Source organism: Emydura macquarii, unplaced genomic scaffold (assembly GCF_026122565.2).
Source record: "Emydura macquarii macquarii isolate MOO-44397 ecotype Brisbane River unplaced genomic scaffold, CSIRO-AGI_Emac_v2 contig_369, whole genome shotgun sequence".
Lineage (NCBI taxonomy): Eukaryota > Metazoa > Chordata > Testudines > Chelidae > Emydura > Emydura macquarii.
The window spans coordinates 2210838-2226723 of record NW_027130506.1 but is presented as its reverse complement, the minus strand read 5'-3'; the positions used below and the strand labels follow the sequence as shown (position 1 = coordinate 2226723).

General features: G+C 42.3%; 1 protein-coding gene across 2 annotated transcripts in view; it reads left to right on the top strand.

The window, feature by feature from the left end:
* EXT1 (exostosin glycosyltransferase 1) overlaps positions 1-15886 on the top strand; it is a 228260-nt gene that overhangs the window by 207222 nt on the left and 5152 nt on the right. For both annotated transcript variants that reach the window (XM_067530602.1, XM_067530612.1), the window contains exons 4-8: positions 2158-2277; positions 6054-6186; positions 7753-7871; positions 8601-8696; positions 12094-12183. In XM_067530602.1, the coding sequence (XP_067386703.1) occupies positions 2158-2277; positions 6054-6186; positions 7753-7871; positions 8601-8696; positions 12094-12183 (558 nt within the window). The remainder of the gene's footprint in view (positions 1-2157; positions 2278-6053; positions 6187-7752; positions 7872-8600; positions 8697-12093; positions 12184-15886) is intronic.

The window sequence follows — 15886 nt, the reverse complement described above, 5'->3', positions numbered from 1 at the left end:
GCCACAGCCCTCTTATCACCCTGACTGCTTTGCTTCTATGTTGTATCCCTCTTCCTTGGTTCCTTGTTCTTTTAGGCCCTAATTCATGATCTGAGGGTACGTCTGTACTGCAGTGGAAGTGGGGTTGTGACTGCAGCATGCGTAGCCAGACCTGAGCTAGCTTTAACCTGTCTGATTTGGGTGGTTATGGCAGTGAAGCTGCAGCAGCACAAACCACAGTGCAAACTGTACAAGCCAGCCTAGAACCCTGGGTAACTATTGGAGTCGGCTGCCTGCGCTGAAGTTTGTCATGCCAGGGCTTCAGTGCTATCAGGATGTCAGCTACCTACACTAAAGCTAGCTTGGGTGTCTCTGCACATGCCACAATCAGCCTCCCCATCCCCCATTGCAGTGTAGACAAACCCTTAGACTGTAAGATCTTTGGGGCAGAGACTGTCTCTTACCATTTGTACAGCACCTAACAGTGTGGAGCCATGGACCTGTTTGGGAGATGTGTGTACTACCTGAATGCAAATGAGACAAAATAATAATTTTATAACATCTACATAGCCCCCCTGAAACTCTTTACATATTAAAACCTTAAAACTTTGAATTCTGCTCTGGAACAGGTTTCTTTTGGAACAATTTAATGCAGGTTTGTATGAAACTGCACAATAATCTTTGCCACCAAACTCTTTCAGAACATTAGGTGAAGAACAATTGTATTCTGATCAGGGATATTTTATGTGGGAAGTGCATGTATTAGGGGTGTGGGTGTTTAGGTTAATCTAATAACTAGATGGATGATGCTAATCATAACACACATCAAAGCAAATTTAGGTGCCTGTATGTAATTAGCCCGGAAAGTAAATATAATAAAGGCTTGTGAGAGAAGGAGAATGGAGGTGGCTTGACTTGAAATAATAAGCAGGTACCAAAGCAAAATAACTTCCCATTCCTAAAAGAAGTGAAGACACCCACACCCACTCTACACGGAAGGGGCCTGATTCTCATTTACACTTATGCCTTTAATATCACTCTGACAGTGTAAAGAGATCTTAAAGTAGGAATAAATTACAGTTACACCTACTCTAATAGTCTTTTATACTGCCAGATCAGTGTATGGAGACCTTAGGGCTTGTCTACTTGGAGAATTAATGGGAAAGTTAGTGCAAAATAGCTAGGTCGTAAGTTTAAAGGGCAATGGCTATTTCACATACACACTGCACTTTTTTGCCATTTTGGTTAAACCTAAACTGCACAAAGGTACTCTTAATGCAGAATAAATGTCCACATGGAGGGCTAATGTGGAGTAGCTATTCCCCCCAGTTGTTCTGCACTAGCTTATCTAGGATTTTTCTCTGAATAGATAAACTATTAATGTAAATGAGAATCAGGCTTTTAAGAAGCTAAAAAATAGTCCATACAGATGCTGGACACTCTCCAGAGTACGTGGGGAGTGTGGATTCCCCCTTCTGAATTAGTTTGCAGGATAACTTCTCCATCAGGAAGAAGGATGTAGGATTTAATGTTTCGTTTATAAGGAAAGCTCTACTGGAATTAAAGCTGCATAGTTTGTCTAATGAAAAATATCATTATTTTTTCCTTGTAAATAGCAGGTGTTGGGAGAACTTATTTGTCTCTCTTCACTTTATTCCACAAACTGGTGGCTTTGCTGCAGATGCTGTGATGGTTTCTTCAGGGCACTTGTCTTGCATGCTGTGATGGCAGATCCCTTTAATCTACTTTCAGAATGGAGATTATTGTCGGACAAGTCCTGCAGCTACTAGTTTGTTAAATTAGTGGTTTGCAGAAAGCTTTGTGCACAAGGGATTTACTGAAGAGTTCCTCACTGTGACTTTCAAAGGGGGAAAACAAGTATTTGCTACCATAGAAACAACTTTATTTAAAAATGGAGAATTGCCACTAAATCCTAAGGTTGGCCAATAGGCTCAAATACCAGAGGTCATAAAGGGTGCCTTCCATTCATTTTCCAGTAGCTGTTGTTTAGCTGTTAATACACGTATCTGTGTCAGGTGGGGGTATTGGCTGACACTGAATCTGTGTTTTGCTGGATAGGAGTAGAGAATGCTAGTTTGGGATTCTCAAGCGTGTATTAATTTGATCGGGTTACATTGTTTTCCACAGCATTTGATTGTAGTGCACCTTGTATTACAGATTCCTTCTACAATCAGGTCTATCCATCAGGATAAAATCCTAGCACTTAGACAGCAGACACAGTTCTTGTGGGAGGCTTATTTTTCTTCAGTTGAGAAGATTGTATTGACCACACTAGAGGTGAGTAACAATTCTCAGATATTAGTCAGAGCAGAGATGTTCCTTTATATGTCTGCCACACTCTGTGCTCAGCTGTTGTGTGACCTTGGCTTTCATGACACGTGATTGGTCGCCGGAAAAACCTTCAGCAGCTTGATAACTTTTCTCCCCTAAGGAAATATTTTCTTCATTATTGGAATCCACATAAGAAAACTGACGTGGTGACAAATGGGAACCATCTGATACATGGAAAAGTTGTCTTGTGCCATCACGGCTTCTCAAGGCTTTATGGCTAATGAATCAGTATTCCTGTCATAGTCCTTCATAGTGAATGTGATCCTTTAAAGGACATTTCTAGAACTCACTTTGGAAAAAATATTACCGGAAAGAGCCTTTCCTCCCATACCCTTTTAACGTTTTGATGCCCTTTCACAGGTCTCTTATTCTGGCTGAAGTAAAGGGGTTGCTTGTAAGTCACCTAAGACTTATCAGATGCATGCATTTCCAAGGGGAGATAGAAGATGACATACAGAAGAAAGCCCAAATTATCCATAGGAGTCCAGCTGTGGCCAGCCAGAGCACATTGTATTCCAGCCACTCTTCCTCCTTACCCCAGGGAGGGTTGTGGAGAAAGAGGTGTACACTGACTCTATACTCACTGTGATCTCTTCTGCAGTTGGGGTACCCCCATCTGGGGAGTTAAGATCTATCTCTACTCCCTTTGTTTCAAATACAGAATCGGGCCCCAAGGCTTACAAGTGCAACTTCAGGGCTGATTTGAAACATCTTTGATAGTGTGACCATAGTTTTCAGTTGGCATGGGGATAGTTAGTAGCACATGGAGCTAGGACCTAGGAAGCTACCAGCTAAAACACTTGAGCTTAGTAGAAGAAAAATCTGAGACTAGAACGGGGAAATAGCTGCAAGGCTTTACTTTAATGAAACCAAGTCAGGCATATACTACCTTTTTTGTTTTTTGAATCCAGGATAAGCAATCGCACAGAAAAGAAGCAAATTAACAGTAGTTCTGTTCAATGGAAAATAATGTGCATGCTCAGGTGCTCATTCCAGAGTCCAACGTTCACTAGAAACACCTGAATTATTTTCTTTCAGAAAGAGAGAAAATAAAAAAGTTTGGTTTTTATTTAGGTGTCAGAAGTTGGTAAGATCAAATGTGGCCTCTGCTTAAATTCTGATGTTGGGGAAGTAAATCTTACAGTTGGAGAGGGAATGGATTTATTCTGGTAGTTACTTTCAGTCTCTGAACTGTAGTGCCATAGTACTGCAATATCTTGATGATCCTACATATAATTTAGTCACCTCCTGTCTGGACTACAGTAATATACCTGGGCATGAAGCCATCAGCTCTTAGGAAACTCCAAAAGGTATAGAATTCTGCAGCATGTCTCCTTAGCAACATGGGCTACCTTGAGCACATCAGACCTGTTCTCTGCTCTCTCTACTGGCTTCCAGTGGAATACCAACTCAAGTTCAAGGTCTCGAAGGTCTTACCTTCAAGATGTTCAATGGCCTCCGCCCCGCATGTTATCACCTAAATCTCCAGGATGAAACCCTTGGTGAATACCTCCACCGCTCTGGAGTGCCATGGAACTTTGTGCCTCGAGGGCAAAGCTTGGCTGGGCAGATGGCAGCTTCCTCTGGGGGGCTAGGTTGATACTGTGGAGGGAGGGAAGGCTATCACAAAGCTCCCCATCTTCTGCTCCGAGTGCAAGGCGCACTTCTTCAACCTCCCTTCTCCAATAGGAACAAAGAGCAGTGTGGAAACTGAAGAAACAGAAACCAGCCCTACACTGCTTACACAATTCTCCCGCTGGGAATAGGAGGAGAGAGAGAACAAACCCCCTGTGACAGACGTGTACTGCTGAGAGGCGCTCAGACACTATGGTGATGCGGGCAAGACAACCCGTATAGGACAATATAAGATGGCGAGATGGGGGCAAAATTATTGTGCCAGCAACACGTTCCATATAGAGTGGACAGGTCCAGCCAGAGTGCCTAACCTCCTCATTATTAAACTGCCTTTGTTCCATAATCACTGGAGAGCCTCTAAAGCTGGTACCTGTATTTAGAAATCTCTGCAATACATTTAGCAAATTACCATATGCTTTGTATTTTAATTGATTAGCTCTTCATGATTCCTTTAATCATTTTCTATTTCCTTTTCTTCGAGTTTTCTTTTCTCCATGCCATTCTTATAGCTGCAAGGATTCTTACATTGGCCAGAAGTGCCATAAATTAATCTGCCATCTGTTAAATGTGAGATATTCCACAGGTTGGCTCCCTAGCCTGCTGAAGAACAGCAAGATTTGTATGCCTCACATGCCATAAAGGTTGCATATGTTGCATGGCATCAGGAGTCTGTTTCAAGATGAAACTGTTTTTTGCTCTGTGTACACTGAAAGAGCATCAAATGTGAGCCATGTGTTTCCCCTGAAGCATTGTCGGCTACCAGAGCAGTGGAAAACTGTAGTCTATGAAAACCTCACCATCTAAACGTGCAGACTACTTCTTATCTGTTTATGCATCAGATCTGAGAAAGCAGGGACAGGGGGACAGAGGAGCTAGTTCTATCTAATTCTTCATCAGATGGTAGAAGATATGCATTTTCTAGTTTCTCTTTGCATTTTCTAGTTTCTTGCTACATTCAGTGGCATAAATTAAAGGAGGGGTAGAAGGCAGTCACTGTCCTTCCCTCACCTTCCCACACAAAACAGCCCAGAGCTGAAGCATGTAAATTTACATCTATTAACAGAAATATCTAGAGATGCAGTTGTTAGTGTAATGTAACTTACTTCAACACAGTCTTGATTTCCACTTGGAAAACGCTACTAATTTAACATTAAGATTGTCTCTGAGTGTTTCCCATATTTTAGGAAATGAGCATTTGGGACAGCCTTCCTTCATTTGCTTCATCACCCAAATGTCACATAATCCACATACTTTTGCAGACTCTTTACCTCTAAAACAAACTCAATCGATTGCTCTTCCTACACGGGTGGCTTTTGCTTTCAAATTTTGTGTGCATACACCTTCAGTATATAGAATAGTTTTATCATTGCAAACAGATAGGATTGTTAGTGTTATTCTGTGGATTGTGTTTCATAGATCATCTAATGGCTGTTACAAAGAAACATATCTTTTCTCTGTTCCAAAGAGCTTACACCAGTAGTTGCTCAAATTTCTTTCCATGTTGGGTGAAATGGGAACTTAAGTAAAGGTATCCATAAGATATGTATGGGATCTGATATAATTTTGATAATCACTTTGTCAAATAATAACTTAATTATAAAATAAGGAAAAAACTTAACCTGTTTTGCTTGAAATCTGTCTTTGTGTTTTTAAAAGTTTTCATTATCTCAAAATAATACTCTTTTTTTTTTTTTTTTTTTTGTAATTCCATTCTTGGCTAATTATTTTATGCAAGTCATGGATGGTAAACTCTAGAATAAACAAATCAGGCTTGCAACTGACAAGTGATTTTAAACAAAAAAATATTTCACTTTAAATGCAGAATCTAATGAATTGCAAGATCCTATGTCCGCAGAGACTAATGAGGTAGTTTGAATACTGTTATCCAGGACTTCAAACTGCCAAGACTGTGCAAAAGTGTATAGGTTCGGTGTCATCTTAAAAAAAGAGATTAAACAGGAATGCCAAATAATTTGTGTCACTGCTTTTAACAAAATGTGTAGTGATTGCAGTCCGCCTGAGTTGCTGAAGACTCTACTGATGGCCATTACAACCTATTTACAAATCACTACCTTCTTATTTTCCAGATTATTCAGGACAGAATATTTAAGCACATATCACGTAACAGCTTAATATGGAACAAACATCCTGGAGGGTTATTCGTATTGCCACAGTATTCCTCATATCTGGGAGATTTTCCTTACTACTATGCTAGTCTTGGTGAGTGAATCCTTGCTTCTGGACCTCACTCGTTTTGGGGTATTGTTGGTTGGTGTGTTGTTGGTGTATTGTCTGGATGGTGTGCTGCAAATGGCTGACCAGGAATATCTGATATTCTGATATTCTTGTTTTACCCTGTCTGTGTCCTCCAAAACACTGCCCCCTGCTGGATGGAATTTAATTGACTGACCTCCATAAGTATGAGAGATCATGGCTCCCTCTAATATCTGCTGCCTACAGAGAATATTGTAACAAATCTTTGCCCTCCCTGTACTTTCTGGTTATCACTATGTTGCACATCAGTAGCTGGAAACTGCCTGGCAACAATTTTACATTCATTGCTTAGCTCTGCTTGACAATTTTCAGAGACAATAAAGAGATTATTCACCAGTAGCAGTTGATCTGTGAGTAGATTGTCAGTATAGATCCACATTCCCCACCCTCCATCCCCACTTAGTCAGAGTCACAGTAGGGGTTCTGACTGAGTGGGAGGAACTGAGAAGACTTTGATCCCTGGCTCCTTATTTAATCAAAGACTGAATGTTAAATTCTGCAAGGGAACATGCCTGCAGCCTCAACAGTCACTGCATACCAGAGGGTTCCAACTCTGGTGCCAGCAGCATGGGTCTGACCGGGTACTCAAAGAACCACCCTTGCAGTGTAAAAGGAAAAGTTGGATGTTGAGTTGTTGTGGAAGAAGAACTAAGAGGATTCAATGACACTTCCGATTAGGGAAGAGAAAGATGACTGTGCCACCCAGGTTGTGGGCCTGGGTGAGGGGGAAGGAAAAATGGTATTTGCAGCAGTAGTAAAGGGAGGAAGCAGATAGGACCTGCCATATACCACCAGTACATGAGCTGGGTGGCAGGATGACTGGAATCATATAGCACAGAGTCTTTCAGGCTTATAAGTATGAATGGAGAGGGATTGTTCAGCAATGGGCAGGCAGAATAGTTAGTCATCAACTCAGGGATAATAGTTGAAGCTCAATGTGTGGATGAGGTCACCCTTGGGTAAGATGTAGATGAAAAAGGAGAGGACAAAGGACATGACTCTGAGGGATGCTGAAACAGAGGGAAGAAAGAAGCACCATTGGAGAAGTAGATGGAGCTATTGGAGAGGACCAAGAAGCCAGCGTACATCGTGAAGTCTAAGGGGAGGGGTGATTAGTTATACCAGTGACAATAAAGAAATCAGGTGGCATGAAGATGAGGGAGGAAGCCCTTAGACTTGGCCAGGAGAACTTAACTGATGAACTTGGCAAGGCTAGTTTCTGTGAAGCGAAGTGGGAGAAAGCCAGATTGCAGAGGAAAGGATGTCAAAGCCATGGTTGTCTAATATAGAGAGTGCGTTCAGAGATCTTGGGAGTTGTGAGAAAGACAGCACCCTCTTCTGGAGCACCTGGTGCCGCAGAGATAGCACCATTGCATCGCTGGATGAGATGGTCTGATCCAACATGGCAATTCCTGTGTTCTTAAATGATGGTTTTCCATCTCTGACTTCTTTGATCTATATTACACAAGGCAGCTTGGTCTTTATTCGGCTTGTATTCATTTGTCATTTCAGGTCTCAAGCCCCCCTCCAAGTTCACTGCCGTTATCCATGCAGTAACTCCCTTGGTGTCCCAATCTCAGCCTGTGCTGAAGCTCCTGGTTGCAGTAGCCAAGTCCCAGTACTGTGCACAGGTGAGCCCTGCCCCGTGGCTGTCAATTGCTTTTGAGTCAAAGCCATCATAGAAACAAAAACCTCACTGACTTCATGTCTTGTCACTCCTTGTTTCAAAATCCCTGGTTTGAACTTTGATCCTCATTGTCTCTGATTGCTACAGTCACCTTAACTAGCATGTGTGGGGAATTAAAATTCCGAACTTCAGTACAAATAGAAAACAGATGATCACAAAAATTCTCATTTATTTTGTGAAGAGAGCTAAAGTAACAGCTGTGCTTTAAGAACAGGGTATATTATGATACAAATAACAAAAGGGTCAATAGGCCTAAAGGACTATTGACTTCCTTATCTCCCTTTATCTCAGCAGCATTTGGACTTCTGACCGCCACTGATACTATCACAAGAAGGCTGTAAGACTGCCCTGTCCTTCCGAGAGTCACAAGTGCTTTAGTGTTTAATGACTTCCCAAGTAAATCAGTGACACCCTTCTGAGGGAGGCTAGAGACTGTCTGGTTTCCTGTTCAGACAGCGTTTGTCTGAGGGGACGTAGAATTTATTGTCAGGGTGGGTGAGTAACCGGGGTGGGGTGGGGGGGGGGGGTGTTATTTTTATGCCAGCTGGACATTAATTTGATCGTGTTGCTCATGTTGAATCCATTTGAAACTCAGGGTACTTCAGGCTTGAACTCCACAGACCCCTACGTGTACCCCTACATGTCTAACACCATAGGTCAATATTCCTTTCAGATTATTGTTTTGTGGAATTGTGATAAACCCCTCCCAGCCAAACACCGCTGGCCTGCCACTGCTGTGCCTGTCATAGTCATCGAAGGGGAGAGCAAGGTAGGTGGAGAGATGAACAAGGATTGCATGAATGCTGCAATGTGACTGGGTACTCACTTCTCCAGCTGGAGAGGATGCTTTGCCTGACGTTTGCTAGCAAATGTTTTGTGGCGACAGATGGGTGATGTCCCTTTACTTTATCTCTTGCACCAATGTGTTGCAGACTCACCATCTAATGAAGGTTCAGTGCATGAAGTTTGTCCTCTCATCACATCTGTTATTGATCAATGTGGCCAGTGCCGCAAGTCTGAGAGTGGTGTAAGGGACACAGTTTTCAAATGTGGCCACCTGAAGAGGAGGTGCTAAGCTTGCATGCCTGTTAGAAAGCGGGTGCATTAAATTAATAATGCACCCAAATGCTAGTCTGGGTGTTCTGACACAGGATTTGAGGACCCTGAGTCTGTGTTCACATTTGGAAATTAGGCTCCCAGAGAAATTGGTAGCTTGTGTTCTCCACCAGCTTGTGAGAAGGAGCTGTTTTTAGGGCTGTAAGCAAGGAGAGGATGGGCAGATTTATGGACAGTCTGGGAACCCAGGGGCTTTCCAAGGATAGTTGACTGGTCATGAGAAGACAATAAAGTGGGGGAGAAAAAAAATTCTGCCATTGGCACAGTCATTGGCACAAGTGCAAAGTGGGGATATACTGCTACCAGGTGAGAATATTTTGTGCCTGCTTTGCTCGCGTGCCAATGATACACCCAGAGCAGAACAGTGGTGAATCAACCCCATTCTTCATTATCTCTCTCTAATACTAATGTTGTAAGTCAGAACCGAGGCATCTGGCCTGGGCCAGTCTGTGATTTTTATCATCTTTCTTTCACCCTGAGTTCACAATGTGACGTTTTAGCTGCTTTGGCTGTAAAAATCCTATTGTGAATTTTTACGCCTCATCTTTGCTCTTTTCCCCAGGAGGTTTAACAAGGGGAAAGTCAGGGCACCGCTAAGCTGGCAGCTAATAGTTCTGCCTTAGTCACTGGACATGTAAACAGCGCCAAGGGAATTGCTGCTCAGCTAAGATAGGCTGCTGCTGTGTGGGGATTTCTGAGCACGGTGAACATTGTGGGCTTTTTTCTCTATTTTCATACTTTTAGAATTGCCTGGAAGGGGGTGGAGGGTTCATGGGGGGGGGGGGGAAGGGGAGGGGAAGGGGTCTCTAAACATGTGAAGAAACTGTCCTGGGTGCTGTTTACATTATAAACCAGTCTTCTGAGTTCCCAAAGGTGTGTTTATAGTGGACATCTTGCCTTTCTAATATCACATCAGGTACCAAATGGCTTCTGAACCAGAAGAGCTGTTTGTTTACACAAGTCTGGCTGAACTGCTTTATGCACTCCAACAATCTAACAAAGGACCTACTTTTCATAGCTGGCATTTCTCTTGAGCCTTCCATCCAAGGATCCCAAAGCCTCACAGCACTCCTGTGAAACAAAGAAGCATTATTGCACCCATTTTAAAGCTGACACAACTGAGATACAGATAAAAATTAGTGACTAGCTGAAGCTTACACAGCAGGTCTGTAAAAGAGTCAGGAACAGAATTCTGATTTCCTGACTTCTTCTGTTCTTTAACTATAAGAACAGCAAAAGTATTTAATTGCATGGGATTGGTTTCCATAGAGGATTTCTAATAGACACTAATATATGGGAAAAACAATCTTCTCTCTTTCACTTTCTGTACTGGTTTCCCATTTAACACACAACCTAGTTTGAATTCTGTTCTATTATTGATAGCCCTCCACAGGAATAACTGTGGCTACCTATGAGATTGCCCCTTCCTTCCCAACCATGACCTCCCATGATAGCTAAGTTCCACTCAAAAAATGACAGTTGGGTAGAAGTGTAGAAGATGGAGCTAGCCAAGACAGTGGAACTCACGTCCCCATGAGTTCATTGTGTGCTTCCAGAGCTAATTGCAAAAACCATCTTTTCATCTTAGTTTTCATTCAATGATCTTTGCACACACACACTGCGATTCAGTAATGCTTTATTGGCATGACAAGCTGTACAAGTGTTGCCAAAGTATAATAAAGAGACAGGCCCCGAGGGTATCTGTTAGAGGGAGGCCACTCACTCTCAAACCCCCCCCCCCCCCCCCCACACACACACACACACACACACACACACACACACACACACACACAATCTATAAACTAATCAAGCTATTTTTCCTACTGGCTGGAAAAGGAGGGGGAGAGAGAGAATGTCTCTGTAGTGTTCTTATATCCATTTTTCGGTACTCAAAAGAAGCTTAGATTCCATTGGAATTGGGGACCAAAAATTACCTAATAGATTCCCCCTTTTGTTGTCATCATCTTCTTTCCCCCTCCCCCCACATCTAGTTCCCATTACACTGAGACATATCCCAGGTTAGCATTACAAACCTGGTCTACACACACATTTTGTACCAGTATAAATATGTCAGTTAGGAGTGTGATTTTTTTCTTCTTACCGATGTAATCATACTGATACAATGTGGTCATAATGGTACACCAGACAGATGGGGGGTTCTTCAGGGCTGACACCTGTCTGGTAGCTAGAATTGTCCCTCCCTTCCCAACCCCATGGCATGAGGATAATAGAAAATGAAGTGCTCAGAGAGACCTTGTACCTCTAACAGGGACATTCTGTTGGGAAGCTAATGACCCCACCTTGCATCCCAGCCTTTGTCTACACACAAAAGTTGTATTGATTTAACTGTAATGGTATAATTAAAGAGGTACGACCCTCCATGTGTGGATGCAGTTATACCTGCATCAAGATACCTATTACCTGTTATAGCTTATTCTTCTTCCCACACAGGAATAGCTATATCTGTATAAACACTTTTATACCAGTATAATTCCATCCACACATGGAGGGTCGTACCTCTTTAATTATACCGTTACAGTTAAATCAGTACAACTTTTGTGTGTAGACAAGGCCTGAGATGCAAGATGGGGCATTAGCTTCCCAACAGAATGGCCCTGTTAGAGGTACAAGGTCTCTCTGAGCACTTCATTTTCTATTCTCCTCATGCTATGGGGTTGGGGAGGGAGGGACAATTCTAGCTACCAGACAGGTGTCAGCACTGAGGAACCCCGTGTCTGTCTGGTTCTCAGCAGATGCAGCTACAGTTTGGGTTTTGGAGGAAGGCAGCCAGCTCAAGAGAGACAGATCTGCTAAGAAATTAATTCCTCAGGTACAAGGTATAAGCTGACTGCCGGGCTGATGGAAAATGACAGCCTTTCACCCTTGAGCTGAGCAATTCTTCCTATCAGATAAAGATGTATGATGTGCCACAGACGAAAGGAAATAAGAATGAAGAATAAAATAGAATATGCAGAAGTGTTATTTTCCCCTTCCCTTGGAAATGAGTGTCTCAAGTAATTTCCTTCTCACCCCTCTCTTTGAAACCACAGGTTATGAGCAGTCGTTTCCTACCTTATGACAACATAGTCACAGACGCAGTGCTAAGCCTCGATGAGGACACCGTGCTTTCAACCACTGAGGTGAGACCTGTCCTCTTGAAATCTCTGCAGCTTTTCTAGCTTGATGCCCTCCCTTCTTCTTAGGACCTGTTTGCCAGAGCGTGTGTGTTTATAATGTTTCCCACTCACACCCCAGGTATTTAATGTACTGCATTTGTCTCAGAAGTCTTGCCGCCACCTGCCAGCAGGAGAGCATTTTTTTCATGGTTAATTGGCATTGTTAGCATGCAGTTCTTCCCTTCTTTATCATTTTAGTAACATAGGCAGGTGCAGACAGCTAAAAGCAGTCTGTTTTAGCATTATCTTTCCACTCTGCTGATCATGGTTCCTCACATTAGGGGAGCGTGGGGTACGTCAAAGATGGAACATTATTTCTGCTTCTAAGACAGTATTTCTGCCTTGGTACAAGTGTTTTGATTTTCTCCCACACACACACACACACACACACACACACACACACACACACACACGCTAACTGTATCACTGTACCGTAGAGCTGGAGATGCATGCTGGTTCAGACGTTGAGGCATTTGTGCCCGGAGCAAGATTGCACGAAAGAAAGGAAATATTCTGTAGAAAACCAATTTTTACAACTGGGATGAGTATTGATTTCTGGAACCTTGCCCTGAAAACCACAGAGGAGACTAACGACGGTTTATATAGAAGCAAATATATCGGGAATACATTATTAATGGTGGCTATTGAAAAGCTTGGAGACTTTATTTTCTTTTCAGTTTTCTATTCCTTTTCCTCTCCTTCATCAGGTTCGTAACCATTTCCTTCTCCCCACTTGCCCCATAGAGCTGCTCTTACTATTGTCAAAAGCGGCCCTTTAGATGATGCTATTACTGCTTACGTTAGGGCAGGGATGCCAAAGTTTTGCCAGACTAGGTGCTGCATTGGCAGCTTGCCATAAACCTTAAGACCACACCCAGTTTTCCTCAGAGGATCATATTTCAGGTAACCTCCTCGCCAGTATATCCCAGCATACTGCCCTTCAGTTGATCCGTGTGGAGGCCACTGTAGTCTCCATGTGCTGCACTTCTGTATTGTAGAAGTGAGGAGCAGTGGGCCTGATTTGCCCTCAGCCACACCTTAGCCATGCCTGCCAGATTAGGAAGAATGAAGCCTCTGTGAGATAACGTGTGTAAAGTCCAGCGTTCTCCAAAGGAGACTGCATGCATTGGCCTGAGGCTCAAGATTCTTGCTCAAGACCGTGTGAAATCCTAGCCCCATTGAAGTTAATGGCAAAACTTGCACTGATTTTGTTGGAGCCAGAATTTTACCAAAAGTCTCCTGCAAGGTACTACAGCAGTGTTTTTTCTTCCCCTTCCCACCCCATCAGCCCCCCTTTTAGTGGCTGTAATCCTAAATCATTGACCCTTTTTTTGGTTACACAAAGCAAATAATTTGCAACAAATCGGTTTTCACTGAATTTGGCCCCTTTTTTTAATGTTTAAACAGAATTTTAATGTTTGTTTGTTTTGTGAAACAATTTGTGAATTTCTTCACAGCATTTTCCCTGCTCTGAATAACTTGCTGCAAAAGTGCAAATATCAAAATTCACACTGTGTGAGAGTAAGCTCCATGGACCCCTGTCCTGCAATGGCAAATATGTGGGCAGGCCTCTGAACCTAGGTAGAGTCCCATTGACTTCAGTAGGACCACACGTGATGGCAGGGGTTAACTGCATGGTTCTCTTTTCAGGATCGGGGCCTTGATATTGGTTCTGTTCCCTGATTGGATGGCTTATGTAAATAAACCCAAACTGCATTTCAAACGTAGCAAAGAATTGTTGAGTTCAGCATACTCTTTCAGCTAACATTTGTACTTAAAATCCACTTTTCACAAGTGTTCATCCTAGGGAAAGCAAGCAAAAAATTCACAAGCACAGTCAAGCTGACATTTCAAGTGTGATTCACCAGACACGTTTTCCACTCTTTGCTCAGCGCTAATGATAATAAAGGTTTTTTGTTCATAATGAAATGTAGCCTTATTTCTCTTGTTTTCATTTCCAAGGATAGCAGCCCAAAAGTGCTGCTTGGAGGGATATTTGTATGAGAAGTAATTAGAAGTCAGTATGGGTCGGAAATGTATGGGGATTGAAGTGACTGGCAGCCTGGTTGCTTTTTTCCACTGATCAGCTTGAGTGGTAATGCTGCTTAAAATTATCTAGGACGAGGAGTGTTTTAAGGAGATAAACCGTAGCTCTTGTCTTCTCCTAGGGAGCTCAGCTTGTTTTAATGCCTCTTTCTATTACAAGGACAGATATTTAAACAATACATGAGTGAGGCCATTAGCTGTATTAGTAGTAGTAGTAGTAATTTGTAGATGTAGATGGTTTATTCTTATTTTTCTTAACCTGAGATTCTCAAACTCATCTAAAGAAAATGTCAGGTTTTATGGGAAAGGTCCTTAAGATGAACCTTAGCACTTTGATGTGTTAGTTTTGATCTCATTCAAATCATTATCACAAGAAGTTTATCTGCATTGTCTTTCCAGTTGGTCCATGTTCCTTGAAACAACTTGAAAGAATAGAGCGCCTCTAACTGCATGTTCCAATACATCTCTCTCTCTTCTCTTTCACACAATAATTTGTAAATGAAAGAGCTCTGGCAATAATTACAAGGAAATGTAACTGTTCTAACACAATATTGTACTATACCTGAAATATATTTGACTCCTTAAACCACAACTCTGGTGTTTGTTGAAAGGTTCATTGAGAGGTTTTTGGGGCAAAGTTTTGGCTGAGTCTAGGCTGAACTTCAGGCATCAGTGAAGATAAATGGTTTGGAACTGAGGTGTAGCTCAATAGCTTTACATGGTTTTTGACCTGGGTATTTATAGTAGGCTTTTGCTCGCCTTTTTCTTCTTCCTGCCATCCTTTCTGTGCTTAAAGATTGAGATATTAAAGTTGTCATAGCAAAGAGGAGTTAGCAGTATTGCCAGCTCTCACAATTTTATCATGAGGCTCCTGATATTATTTTTCATAAAGCCCCAGTTCCTGGAGTCATATTATCTACATGAGAATCTCATCTTTTTTAGTACGTTTGTAGGACTCATGGCTGCAAAGGAACAGTTAAAAACATGACCCCAAGTGTATTGTAAAAGCTGAAAAAAACAGAAGGAAAATAAATAGGACCCCAAATGCATTTAAAAAAAAAAAAACAACTCATGATATTTTAGCCAATCTCATTTTTGGAGCTCCTGACTTATGAGTTTTAAATGCTTTGGGTTGGTAACATGGAATTAGTGCACAGAAAAAGTTGAGATGCTTAAAGATGCATGATGAGGGGATATGCTGTGGCATAGAACAGGGGTGGCCAAACTTACTGACCCCTTCCCGCTGGGAAGAATCCTCTCACCCCACCACCCTGCTGCAGGGCAGAAGCTCCGAGATCTCCACCCCAGTCTGGTAGGCGGAGAATGGGGTCAGGAGGAAGGGGGCATAGGGGGCTCTGCAAGCCGCACTTTAACTGTAAAAGAGCTGCATGTGGCTCATGAGCCATAGTTTGGCCACCCCGGCATAGAAGTGTAAATACACACACGTATACAGTTCTATGTGAAAAGATTTGATTTGTAAAGGGCACGCCTGCAAAATGTTAATGTAATGCTGCAGCACTCTCGACTTCCTTTAACAGAAAAAAATGTAAATGTGCATAATTATAGGGCAAAATGTCAAGCAGTCACTTTAATTTACTGATGAATATACAGAATGAATGTT